Source organism: Martes martes, assembly GCF_963455335.1.
Source record: "Martes martes genome assembly, chromosome: 11".
NCBI lineage: Eukaryota > Metazoa > Chordata > Mammalia > Carnivora > Mustelidae > Martes > Martes martes.
Genome location: NC_137899.1, coordinates 21,987,833 through 21,999,980, shown reverse-complemented (window position 1 = coordinate 21,999,980; position 12,148 = coordinate 21,987,833). Strand labels below are relative to the sequence as shown.

At 44.8% G+C, this 12,148-nt stretch overlaps 1 protein-coding gene across 5 annotated transcripts in view; it reads right to left on the bottom strand.

Moving 5' to 3' along the window:
• SRPK2 (SRSF protein kinase 2) overlaps positions 1-6,304 on the bottom strand; it is a gene marked incomplete at its 5' end in the record, with an annotated part of 240,730 nt that extends 234,426 nt beyond the window's left edge. For 2 of the 5 annotated variants that reach the window (XM_080817911.1, XM_080817912.1), the window contains 2 exons: positions 5,536-5,590; positions 6,163-6,304. In XM_080817911.1, coding sequence (XP_080674037.1) covers positions 5,536-5,590; positions 6,163-6,289 — 182 coding nt within the window. Of the gene's footprint in view, positions 1-5,535; positions 5,591-5,680; positions 5,845-6,162 lie in introns of those variants that run through there. The other 3 variants (XM_080817915.1, XM_080817914.1, XM_080817913.1) reach the window with 3 other exon arrangements.
• Positions 6,305-12,148: the final 5,844 nt, after the last annotated feature.

Below are 12,148 nucleotides of genomic sequence, written 5' to 3'. Positions count from 1 at the left end.
AGAGAGAGAGATAACACATCAAGAGACCAAGTTGCTAACTCCCTAAGAAAGCCAAAGTACAAACGTAAGTCCTCCAGCAAACATTCTCTTGGTTATTTACTTACAGAAATGGAAACATGTTCACATAAAAACCTGTCCACGAATGTTCAGCAGCTTTATCCATAAGAATCAAGAACTGGGGGCGCCTGGGTGGCTCAGTGGGTTAAAGCATCTGCCTTTGGCTCAGGTCATGATCCCAGGGTCCTGGGATCGAGCCCCACATCGGGCTCCCTGCTCAGCAGGGAGCCTGCTTCCCCACCTACTTGTGATCTCTGTCTGTCAAAATAAATAAATAAAATCTTTAAAAAAAAAAAAAAAGAATCAAGAACTGGAAGCCATCTAAATGTCCCTCAGCAGGTCAATGGATACATAAACTGTGGTATATCCACACCATGAAATACTATTAAGCAGTAAAAAGGAATGAGCTACTGATACACCCAGCAACACTGAGGAGTCTCAAAGGCACTGAGCTGAGTGAGAAAAAAAGTCTCCAACAGTTACATAGTGTGTAACTCCGCTTATGTAACAGTCTCAAAGTGGCGAGATCACTGCTGGAGAACAGACCAGTGCTCAGCTGGCCAGGGTGAGGGCTGAGGGCAGGGTCAGACTCTAAAAGGGTAACAAGAGGAACTTTCTCTGTGGTGGTGAAGCAGTTTGGCATCCTAACCCTGGTGATGACCACATTCATCTAAACAAGTGATCCATCTGAGAGAACAACACACAGAAAGTATGAATAAAAACCAGTGAAACTTTATTTCAGTTAATAGCATCATGGGGGCAATGTCAATTCCCTGGTTTTGGGAATGTTCTATGGTTATGTGAGATATCACCACTTGGGGAAAAAGGATAAAGGGTGGATAAAGGGTACACAGGGAACTCAGTATCATTTTTGCAACCTCTTAAGAGTCTCTGATTTCAAAGTGAAATATTTAAATTAAAAAAAAAAAAAAAAAGAGGAGTTGGGGGCACCTGGGGCACACAGTGGGTTGGGGGTCCGACCCCTGGTTTTGGATCAGGTTGTGATCTCAGAGTCAAATCAAGCCCCACAAGGGGCTTCATGCTCAGCACAGGTTCTGCCTGAGATTCTCTCCCTCTCTCCTTGCTCACAACCACTCTCTCTCTAAAATAAATATTTTTTAAAATAATTGGACTATAATAATTTATAGTCAAAAAGTGGAAAGAACTTGAATGTCCATCAATGGATGAATGGATAAATAAAACACAGCATATCAATGTAACATTATTTGGCACTACAGAAGTATGAAGTACTGGGCGCCTGGGTGGCTCAGGTCATGAACCCAGCATCCTGGGATCAAGCCCCATATCCGGCTCCCTGCTCAGCAAGAAGGCTACTTCTCCCTCTCCAGGTCCCCCACGCTTGTGTTCCCTCTCTCACTATCTTCCTCTGTCATCGATAAATAAAATCTTTAAGGGAAAAAAAAAAAAGGATGAAGTACCAATACATGTCTGAACATGGATGAACCTTGAAAGTATTATGCTAAGTGAAAGAAACCACACACAAGATGACAGAATTTATATGAAATACCCAGAATAGGTACATTCATAGAGACAGAAAATAAATTGGGAGCAGAGAAAAATGATGCATGACTGCTAAAAAGTATGGGGTTTATTCTTGGGGGGAGGGGAGGATGCAAATGTTCCGGAATTAATCATTGTGATGGTTCCACGACGTTGTGAATATACTAAAAACCAGCAAATTATACACTTGAAAAGATAAATCTTACAGTACGTGAATCAAATCTTAATGAAAAAGTTACATGTGTTTAAAAAAAAATAAAGATGCTTAAAAAATTTTATACATGGGTGCCTGGGTGGATTAGTTGTTAAGCGTCTGCCTTCAGCTCAGGTCATGATCCCAAGGTCCTGGGATCGAGCCACACATCTGGCGGCTCTCTGCTCGGCGGGAAGCCTGCTTCTCCCTCTCCCACTCACCCTACTTGTGTTCCCTCTCTGGCTGTGTCTCTCTCTGTGTCAAATAAATAAATAAAATCTTTAAAAAAAATTTTTATACATACATTCATTCACTCGTGCCCCAAAGCAACACTCTCCCAAGCCATATGATTTAGCTAATTTTTAAGATTCATGATTGAATTGACACTGTAGTCCTTCCCTACTGCCTGTTACTCACAAAGCAGCTCAATTAATAATTAGCAAACTAAACGCACTGGAACAATCTGACAAGATTAAAATTTTGACTCAGCTAAATAGAGAAATCTTAATGCTATTCCTGACAATTACAAATTCCAGCATACTAAAAAAGTAGCCTCCAGGAACTGGCTCAATTCATAAAAGCTCACTGAATGAAAATGAATGAAGAGCCAGCTTGCGTATACATGTAGATAATGACAAAAGCATTTCATATTACATCAACCCAGGCCCATGTTGTCACATAATTTAGGTTTGCCAGTCATTATATTCATATGGTTTCAAATTAAACCTATTACTCCTTTTCCTCCTCTGGAGAATTAATCAAAAAACAAAAACACTGTGCATCAGGAGACCTGAATTCTGGTCCAAACACAGCTAATTGTGTGACTATCACCTTCGTCAGGGCTGACTATAAAAATCCAGACTTCTCAGACCAGCCGTCTCTGAAGCCCCTTCCACCACTTCTGACACCACTGCTTGCAACCTGAACCAAGTCACCACGGTTTCCCTCAGACAGAAGGCCAGCTCCCAGCTTCTACTTCTCTACTCCTGACAGGCCATTCTCCACAGACAACCCGTGCTCTTTAAAACAGGAACTGATCCTGTCAGTCCCATCGGTAAGCCCCCGGACGCCCTACAGGGCAGGGCCCTACCCACTCTCCACCTCCCCTGTCACCATCTTCTCCCAAAACACTCCAGTGACCCTGACCTTTGGGGTCCTCCAACATTGCTACCCATTCCTCCCCAAGGCCTCTGCCACACTCCCATCTCCTCCTCCTCATTCTAGTTTCTGGTCAAATGTCACCTCCTGAGAGAGTTGAGTGTGGACTCGAGTCCCAGGCTGCCTATATTCAACTCTGCAGCCAAGCATGTTGCTTGCCCATCTGTAAAATGGTGATCAAAAACAGTGTCTACCGTAGTGTTGTCACAGGGTAAGAGGCAGTAAAGCTATCAGCATGGTGCCTGGCACTGGGTTCAAATGTCACCTACCACTGTTACTTAAAGTATCCCATCTTAATGTTGTCCCTACCTCATAGCATAGCACCATCTGAATATGCCATCCTGATCTGTCGTCATCTTTGACAAGAAGGGGAAATCTGGATAAAGGGTACACAGGGAACGCAATACCCCCAATACCCACAGAATGTAACATTCATGAGGAGCTTTGTCTTGTTCAAAGCTCTATCACCATCTCCAAGGAAAGGCGTGCAAATACTTGTTGAACACAGAAGTAGATAAATCATATCAAGCGTTCCTTTAGAATGTCTTAATTCAAAGAATTAAGCAAAAAATGGCATTGCATTTATCAGTTATGTAATTGGGCTGGTCTCCTCTTGTTAATTACCCTGCAGTCCAACCAATTTACTCAGCCATTGCCTGGGGGCTTTCCCCTCAAATCTTATCACATAAATACAGAAGACAATGGAAGAATCTGGAACGTTAATCTCTTAGAGTGAAAACTGGATATTGTGGATATACACTAATTCTTTATAAACATACCACATAAATCCAAACTGCAGCACATCAAAAAAGGCTCTTGGCCATTAGGAAAGTCATACCCTGAAATATGAAAATATGAAACACATGTTGACTTAGTTAACTAAAAGGATTTTTCAACATGTATGTCTACATATAACATACACACAAACATATTATACGTACATATGTGCGTACACACACAGACACACAGAGCCATTCCCCAAATTGGGGACATGCTTTTTTCAATTCCTTTTTACATTTCTTAACATAATACACTATGTGAAAATAAATGCTTCGAATTTAAAGTTGTTTTTTAAAACTCAATACTGAGGATCCTAAACGTTACAGTTCTCCTTACTCATGGGCTTAATCTCCCAACATTCAAAGCAAATCCCAAATTTAAGGCCCTGATTTGAAAGCCAGCATTAATTTTGTAAAGCATCTCAAAGTACCCCATCCATTCTGTTTTAACGTCTTAAGAACCCAATATCAGATTTTTACCCACCAGTTAGTAAGTCCTTAATAAGCATTTTTTCCATCACTGTAATAATTTTTTAAGGCATTATTATATGGAGATCCACATTTTGAGACCCTGAAAATACTTTCAAGTTATAGTCCATCTTGAGTGAACAAAAATCCTGTCATAATACCCCACCACGTTAGTAACCCCTCGGTCAGTTTTCATAGAGAGCTTGAAATTCACCAGGCAGAGACCAAGGTGGACAGGAAGGGGAAAGCCTAGGAATGCTGCAGGGTAGTCCCCCAAAGGAAACAGAACCAGAAATGTTCGCGATTCTAAAGATCATGGACTGCCATCCCCTGGAAGACCACGAATGCCACCGAGTATCTCTTGCTCAAAAGGAAGAGTGAAGCCACAAATCCAGGAGTAAAGACGCTGAACGCCGGCTGGCTTTTTAAAACTGAGAGAAGGAGCGACGCGGCGGCGCTCTGCGGTCGGAGCAGCTCTCCAGGAAAGGCTTCTCGGGCGCCGGCCGCTCCCTCCCCGGGCCGCGGCCAGGCTGGAGGTGGCCGGCGGCTGGCACGTTTTAAATATCACCACCCTATTCATCAACTGCCCGGCACAAGGAGGGCCGGGGAGCCGCGCCGGGGACCGCCCGCGCACACGCCCACCGGTCCCGCGCAGCCCGCGACCCGGGCGCACCCGCCGCGCAGCGAACTGACGCTCGGCCCGAGCAGAAAGTTTCGAATAAAAACCCGAGCCCCGAAACGCACAGGTCTCGGCGGTGAACTCGCGCCAGGAACACGCCCGAGGCAAAGCACTTGACAACCAGCTCGGGTTTTCAGCCGCAAAGGCCGAGAGGCGGGGGCCGGGGAGGAAGAGAAGGCCACACGGCCACACACACACACACACACGCTCACTTTCTGGCACACTCGACTCTTCTTCCTCTTGGGCCCCTGTGCCCAGGTGCGAGCCACGCAGCAGCCTCACGCCTGCACGCGGCGGGGCCGGGGCGGCGGACGCCAGGGCCCCTCCCGGGAAGGGCCCGCGACCCCTGGGCCAGCGCGGCGCGCAGGGAGGGTGCGCACGCCCGGCGCCTCCGCGCCCGGCCGCCCGCCCCCCGCCCCCTGCCCACGGCCGCGAGCGCGGCCGCCGGGGCCCGGGGGGTCCGGGGATGCTCTGCGGGCGGCCGCGGGCTCGCGCGCGCCCCTCCCCCGCCCGCCCCTCCCCCCGGGCCGCCCGCCGGGGCGCGCAGGAGGCGAGCGCCGGCGTCCCTGGGGACCAGCCGGCCGGCCCTGGGGATCCGGGCAACTTTCCCCTGCGTGGTCGCGGGCTGCCCTCGACCAGGCGGGGGCACAGGCCCCGGGGCTAGCGCGGCGTGGACTCACTTTTTCGGATGTTTCTCTCTTTTCGGCCTCCGCTTTCGGGCCTGAATGGCCAGCACTAGGGAAAGAGAAGACACACATTAACGGTCGGGCCGGCCGGCCTGCGGGGCCGCGTGGCGAGGAAGAGGGGACGCCGCGGGCCACTCACCTTTCCGGGAGCTCATCCCGACGCGGCGGAAGAGGGGCGGGGGGCTTCGCGGCGGCGGCAGCGGCGACGCGGGAGCCGAGCCGAGCCGAGCCGGGCCGGGCTGCAGCCTCCACTCGCTCCGCCAGCCGGGAGGAGGCGGGAACCGCGCCTGCGCCGCCGCCGCAGCAGCCGCCGCTCCCGCGGGGGGCCCAGCGAGACCCGCCCCCGGCCGGCCCCGCCCCCGGCCGGCCCCACCCCCACCCGCCCGCTGGGGTCCGGACCCCCCGCGCCGAGCCCTCCCGCGCGTCCCGCACCCACCCCTGCCCCACCTGTGCAGAAGTGACTCCCCGCCACCACCGCCACTCCCGCCCACGGCGTCCCCCGCCCCTGCCTGCGGCCGGGGCCTCCGCCTCTTGCGCCCCCGCGGACGGCCCAGGCCTCCCGTCCCTCCTGGGCACCCGGCCCGCGCGACCCTCCCTCTCCACGGCCTCTCCCGTACGCACCCCGGCCGACCGCGCCACCCGCCTCTCCATGCGCCCTTCCTTGGCCGGCGCCTCCGCGGGTCTCACACCACCTCTCTTCGCGCGGCCTCTTCTCCCCCTTTGCTCCTCTACATCCTTGCATCCCCATGAGCGCCGCTTCCTCCTCTCCGGCGGGTGTGGAAAGGGCACAGGACCAAGAGCGGGGAAACCTGGGTCCTTCACTAGCTGTGTGACCTTGGAGAAGTCCTCTCATCTCTCCCCTCTACCCACCCCACAGGACTGTTTGTTCAATTAAGGGAAAAGACGCAAATGGTATGGAAAGTACGACGAAGTTTTGGCACCTGAATTAAAGCCCAGCTCAGTAAACAAGTGCATAACAGTTAACACAACAATCCCACCCAGTAGTTATTGTCTACATCCTACAATGAGGAAACTGAGTCCTAAAGAAGTTGAACAGTTTGCCCAGCGATAATTCAAATTTAGGCCTAGCTGTCTCCAAATCCTTTCCACCTACCATGCTACCTAATAAAGACGGGAATCAAGCTGGTAGTGGGACAAAATGACAACTGCAGTGTTCCTTTGGTTGTTTAAATAATTATAATGTTTTGGAAAGATAGCCACCCGGATCATTTACTCTCTTTGATTGTAGAACTATTTTCTTAACTCATCAAAGTAACTCGTCTTGTTCTGAAGATGCTAAACCCAAAGAACCGAAAGCACTGCTTAGATTTGATGACCCTTTTACTTTCGCAACATTTTTTTTAAGTTCTTATTTTAATCACCTCCTTGGAGTGCACTCCTTACTCCCCATCACCTACTTCAGCCACCCCCACCCACTTCCCCTCTGGTAACCATCAGTTTGTTCTCTCTACTTGAGTACTTTCTCAACTTTGTATTTTCAAAAATATCAACCCTACAGAAACGTTATGAGAAAAATATAAGCAACACCCATATCAACCCATATTCACCGATTTTTAACATTTCATCGCATTGGCTTTCCTTGTGTGTATGTGTGCTTATGGAACTTTCTTTGTTGTTTTTGCTGACTCACTGAAGTTTTTGCATTGTTACCCTTTACCCTCAACATTTCGATGAGTATCTAAGAACAAAGATATTCTACATAATCAGAATTCCATTATCATTCCAAGAAAATTTAATAGTAATATAATATTATCTGTAATATAGAGAAGCCATATTCAAATTTTCAAGATGTCCCTTTTTGCTGACTTTTTTCCAATCCAGGATACAACCAAGAATCATGCATTACATTTAATTGCCTTGTCTTTTTACACTCCTTTAGTCTAGAATAATCCCTAGCTGTTGTTGTTTTCTTTTATAACATTGACTTCGCTTGAAGAACCCAGTTCTACTGTTGTGCAGGATACTCCTCACTTTGTACTCGTCTGTTCCCTGTTAGATTCAAGTTAAATAATTTTGTCAGGTACACTGTATGGATGATATTGTGTCCATCTCAGTATGTTGCAACAGAAGGGAAATGATGGCATTTTGTTCCATTATTTGTGATGTTACATTTAATCATTTTTCTATGGTAAAGCTAGCTTTGTTTCTTTTCTATTTAAAAAAGTAGTCTATGTAAAAAATGGGTAAAGGACTTGAATATACCTTTCTCCAAAGATACCCAAATGGCCAAAAAGCACATGAAAAGATGCTCAACATCATTAGAGAAATGCTTTGCAATCACTGTGGAAAACAGTCCCACAGTTCCTCAAAAAGCTAAACATAGAATTATCAGCAATTCCACCCCTAGGTATATATCCAAAATAATTGCAAACAGGTACTCAAATCCTTGTACACAAATGTACACAGCAGTACTAATCACAGTAGCCAAAAGGTCAGAAACAACCCAAATATCCATCAACATATGAATGAATAAACAACTGTGGTTTACACATACAATGGAACATATTTTTTTTTAATGGGTATTGCTTCCCCCCTTTTTAAAAGATTTTATTTATTTATTTGACAGAGAGAGAGATCACAAGTAGTCAGAAGAGAGCAGGGGAAGCAGGCTCCCTGCTGAGCAGAGAGCCCAACTCAGGGCTCGATCCCAGGACCCTGAGATCATGACCTGAGCACCCCTACGATGACTCAGGCACCCCTACAATGGAATATTTTTCAGCCCATAAAAAGAATGAAGAAGAAGGGGCACCTGGGTGGCTCAGTGGGTTAAAGCCTCTGCCTTCAGCTCAGGTCGTGATCCCAGGGTCCCGGGATCGAGCCCCGCATCAGGCTCTCTGCTCCCCATGGAGCCTGCTTCCTCCTCTCTCTCTGCCTGCCTCTCTGCCTACTTGTGACCTCTGTGTGTCAAATAAATAAATAAAATCTTAAAAAAAAAGAAAAAGAAAAAGAAGAAAAGAATGAAAATGAATGATACATGCTACAATATGGACGAACCTCAAAACATTATGCCAAGTGAAAGAAGCCAGACACAAAAGGTCTGTTTGTATTATATGATTCCATTTACACGAAACGTCTAGAATAAGCAAATCCACAGAAAACAGAATGGTGGTGGCCAATGGCAGGGGTGAGGGGAAATGAGCAGCAACTGCTTCGTGGGTACAAAATTTTATTTTGTAATGATGAAATGTTTTAGAGCCAGGAAGAGATGGTGATAGCACAATGTTGTGAATGTATAAATGCCACTGAATTGTGTTTTCTGAAATTAACTTCACGTTGTATAAATTTCACCTCAATTTAAAAAAACAAAACAAAAAAATCCTGTGGGATAATACTCTGAAACTCTGTGAGTATCCTTCCCCAAGAATCTTTCATTCTGTGGGTTAGCATCTATTGATGATGCTTGCCTGGGTTGATTACTACTATCATGGTTGTACAAGAATGACACTATAATCCCATCATTCCAACTGTTCCTCCTGTATTAATTAGGTGGCATTCTTATATAAGGAAGACATTTCATTTCTCACCACTCCTTGGTTCTCTGTTTTTGGCTTGTTTTTTGCCTTTGTTTTTGGTATCAATATCGACAGTAATTTCTGTCACTTTGATAGTTGATCTTGAAATGTTCCATATTTGACCACGAAAGACTCTTCCAATTGGTAGTGACCTTTGGACATATCCCAGTAGGGGACATGTCTTCTTCACGTTCTGGCACAAGAAGTTACAGAAAACCTTGTACTTTCCTTGACATGGTCTCAAAACCAGCTTGTGTCCAGTCTTAGCTCCTTCTGGAAAGTGATTAGAAGCTTGGAAGCCAAAGAAATGTGAATTTGAAACCAATTTCTTTTATTATTTTTAACAGCCTTATTGAGATTTAATTCACATACTGTACAATTCACCCCCTTAAAGCACAAAATTCAATGTTTTTTTTAGTACATTCACATGGTTGTGCAACCACCACCACAATCTAATTTTGAAATATTTTTGTCACCCGTAAAAGAAACTCCATAGTCATTAGTAGTCACTCCCCATTTCCCCCATCCTTCCCTGCAAAGCCCTAGGCAGCCACTAATCTCTTTTCTGTCTCTATAGACTTGCCCATTCTGGAAAGATCATATAAATGAAATCATACACTATGCGGCCTTTTGTGACTGGCTACTTTCATTTAATGTTAAAGCCAATTTCTGCTACTAATTTCTCCATAAACTTGAACAAGTTACTTAATTACACCATCTGGAAAATGGTAATAATATCAATACCAATCCTCCTTGATCAATATGATAATCAAATAAAATAAGTAACAATTCAGTACATAATTAATTATCATTAACATTAGATGGGAGACGCGAGACCCAATCTGCCTGCTAGATCTTTTGCATTCATTTGTTTAACAAATAATTATCGAATACCTATTAATGTAGCGTTGTTCTACATATTGAGTCTACAGCACTGGAAGAAGAACATAGAAATCTCCCTCCCTCATGGAACTTACATTCTGCTGCCAGAAGAGAAAATAAACAAAATAAATATGTGAAGTATTACTATGATTACTAGATGGCAGTAGCATCTATAAAAAGAAAAAAACAACAACTAAATGAAAAATTAAAAAATACCAACCTTTCGGGGAGGTGTTTTCTTTTTTTCAAGAGTTTGTTTTTTGTTTTTTTTTAAGATTGTATTATTTATTTATTTATTTGACAGAGAATGTGAGAGAGAGCACAACCATGGGTACAGGAGGAAGAGAAGCAGGGTCCCTGCTGAGCAAGGAGCCCAACGTGGGACTCGGTCCCAGGACCCCGGGATCATGACTTGAGCCGAAGGCAAACGCATCACTGACTGAGCCACCCAGGTGCCCCTGAGGAGGTGTTAAAGAAAGGTTTCACTAAGGGGCACTTGGGTGGCTCAGTCAGTCAAGTGTCTGCCTTCGGCTCAGGTCATGATCTCAAGGTCCTGGGATCAAGCCCAGAGTTGGGCTCCCTGCTAAGCAGGGAGTCTGCTTCTCCCTCCCCCTCCCCCCCCCCACTTTTACCCCTGCTCCTGCTTGTGCTCTGTCAAATAAATAAATAAAAACTTTAGAAAAAAAAGTCTCACTGAGAAGATAACAATGAAAGACCTAAGGTGATCTTGTTAATCTTTTTACATCTATAAACTAGGAGAGAACCACATTTGCCACCTACAATATCTGTGAATTGCTTTGAATTTATTGAGTTAAAATACACCAACTTAATTATCAATCAATAAATTTGCACATACTATATTAGGTGCTTACAGAAAGAATGATAAAGTATAAACCTAGTCTCTACAAATTTAAAAATTAAAAATTTCGGGGCACATGGCTGTTTCAGTGGATAGAGCATGCAATTCCATCTCAGGGTCAGTTGTGAGTTCAAGCCCCATACCGGGTGTGGAGCCTACTGAAAAAAATTTTTTTTAATTTTAAAAATGGAAATTTAAAAACAAAATTTGTTTGGGATGCATAATTTCAAATGACATTTTCAACGAAATTAGAAAAAGAAACAGAAAGAGTATAAGTATTTTTTTAAGTTTTTTTTAAAGCTCTATGCCCAATATGGGGCTCGAACTCACAACCCTGAGTATAAATTTAATTATTTTATTCTACCATTATTTATTGCTAATAAATCTAATTCTGAGAATATTATAATTAAGAAGCAGTAGTATTACAACTGGATATATTTTGTTCTTTGTTAGCAGTCCAAAAGAAATGAAAAGGGCAGTATATGTGCATTTTCCCCCCAATCTAGCACAACAGAATTCAAGGTGAACCTTTCATGTTAATCTTTACTAAACATAAGAGAAAATTACAGAATGCCATAAACCCAATTGCACACTAACATTTCTAAGTAGAGCTATTAAATCATGCCGTACTGTAGAAGGTATATTTAGTATGTCATAGAATTAGAAACAGACTGGAGAGGTCATACAACCCACCTTTGGGCCTTTAGTGGATGTGAATCTAGCCTCTTTCTAAAGGCTCTCCAATGCTTTGACATTTCTTGGAAAGTTCCTTTAGATCTAATTTATACCTTCTGTTATGAAGCTTAAGCCTGTCTTTTATGATTACAGCATATTTTTCAATGGCATTAGTGCCGTTAAGGCAGGAATTTAACCCAGAAGTTAGTGCACAGAGTAGCAGAGCCAGACTGCCCGAATTCAAATCCTAGTTTTACCGTTTACTAGGTAAACCTCGGGCTGGGTAACTTGGGCAAGTTACTCAGTTTCCCTGAGCCTCAGTTTCCTGAGCTGCAAAACGAGGATAGTAATATTAACTACCTTATATACTTGTAAGGATTCGAGTTGTTTCATATAAAATACTTAGAGAATGATCTAATTGTTCGATAAACATTAGCTGTTCTTGGGCACCTCTGTGGCTCAGTGGGTTAAAGCCTCTGCCTTCGGCTCAGGTCATGATCCCAGGGTCCTGGGATCGAGCCCCGCATCGGGCTGTCTGCTCCGCAGGGAGCCTGCTTCCCTTCCTCTCTCTGCCTGTCTCTCTGCCTACTTGTGATCTCTGTCTGTCAAATAAATAAATAAAATCTTAAAAAAAAAAAGTTTAAAAAAAATTAGCTGT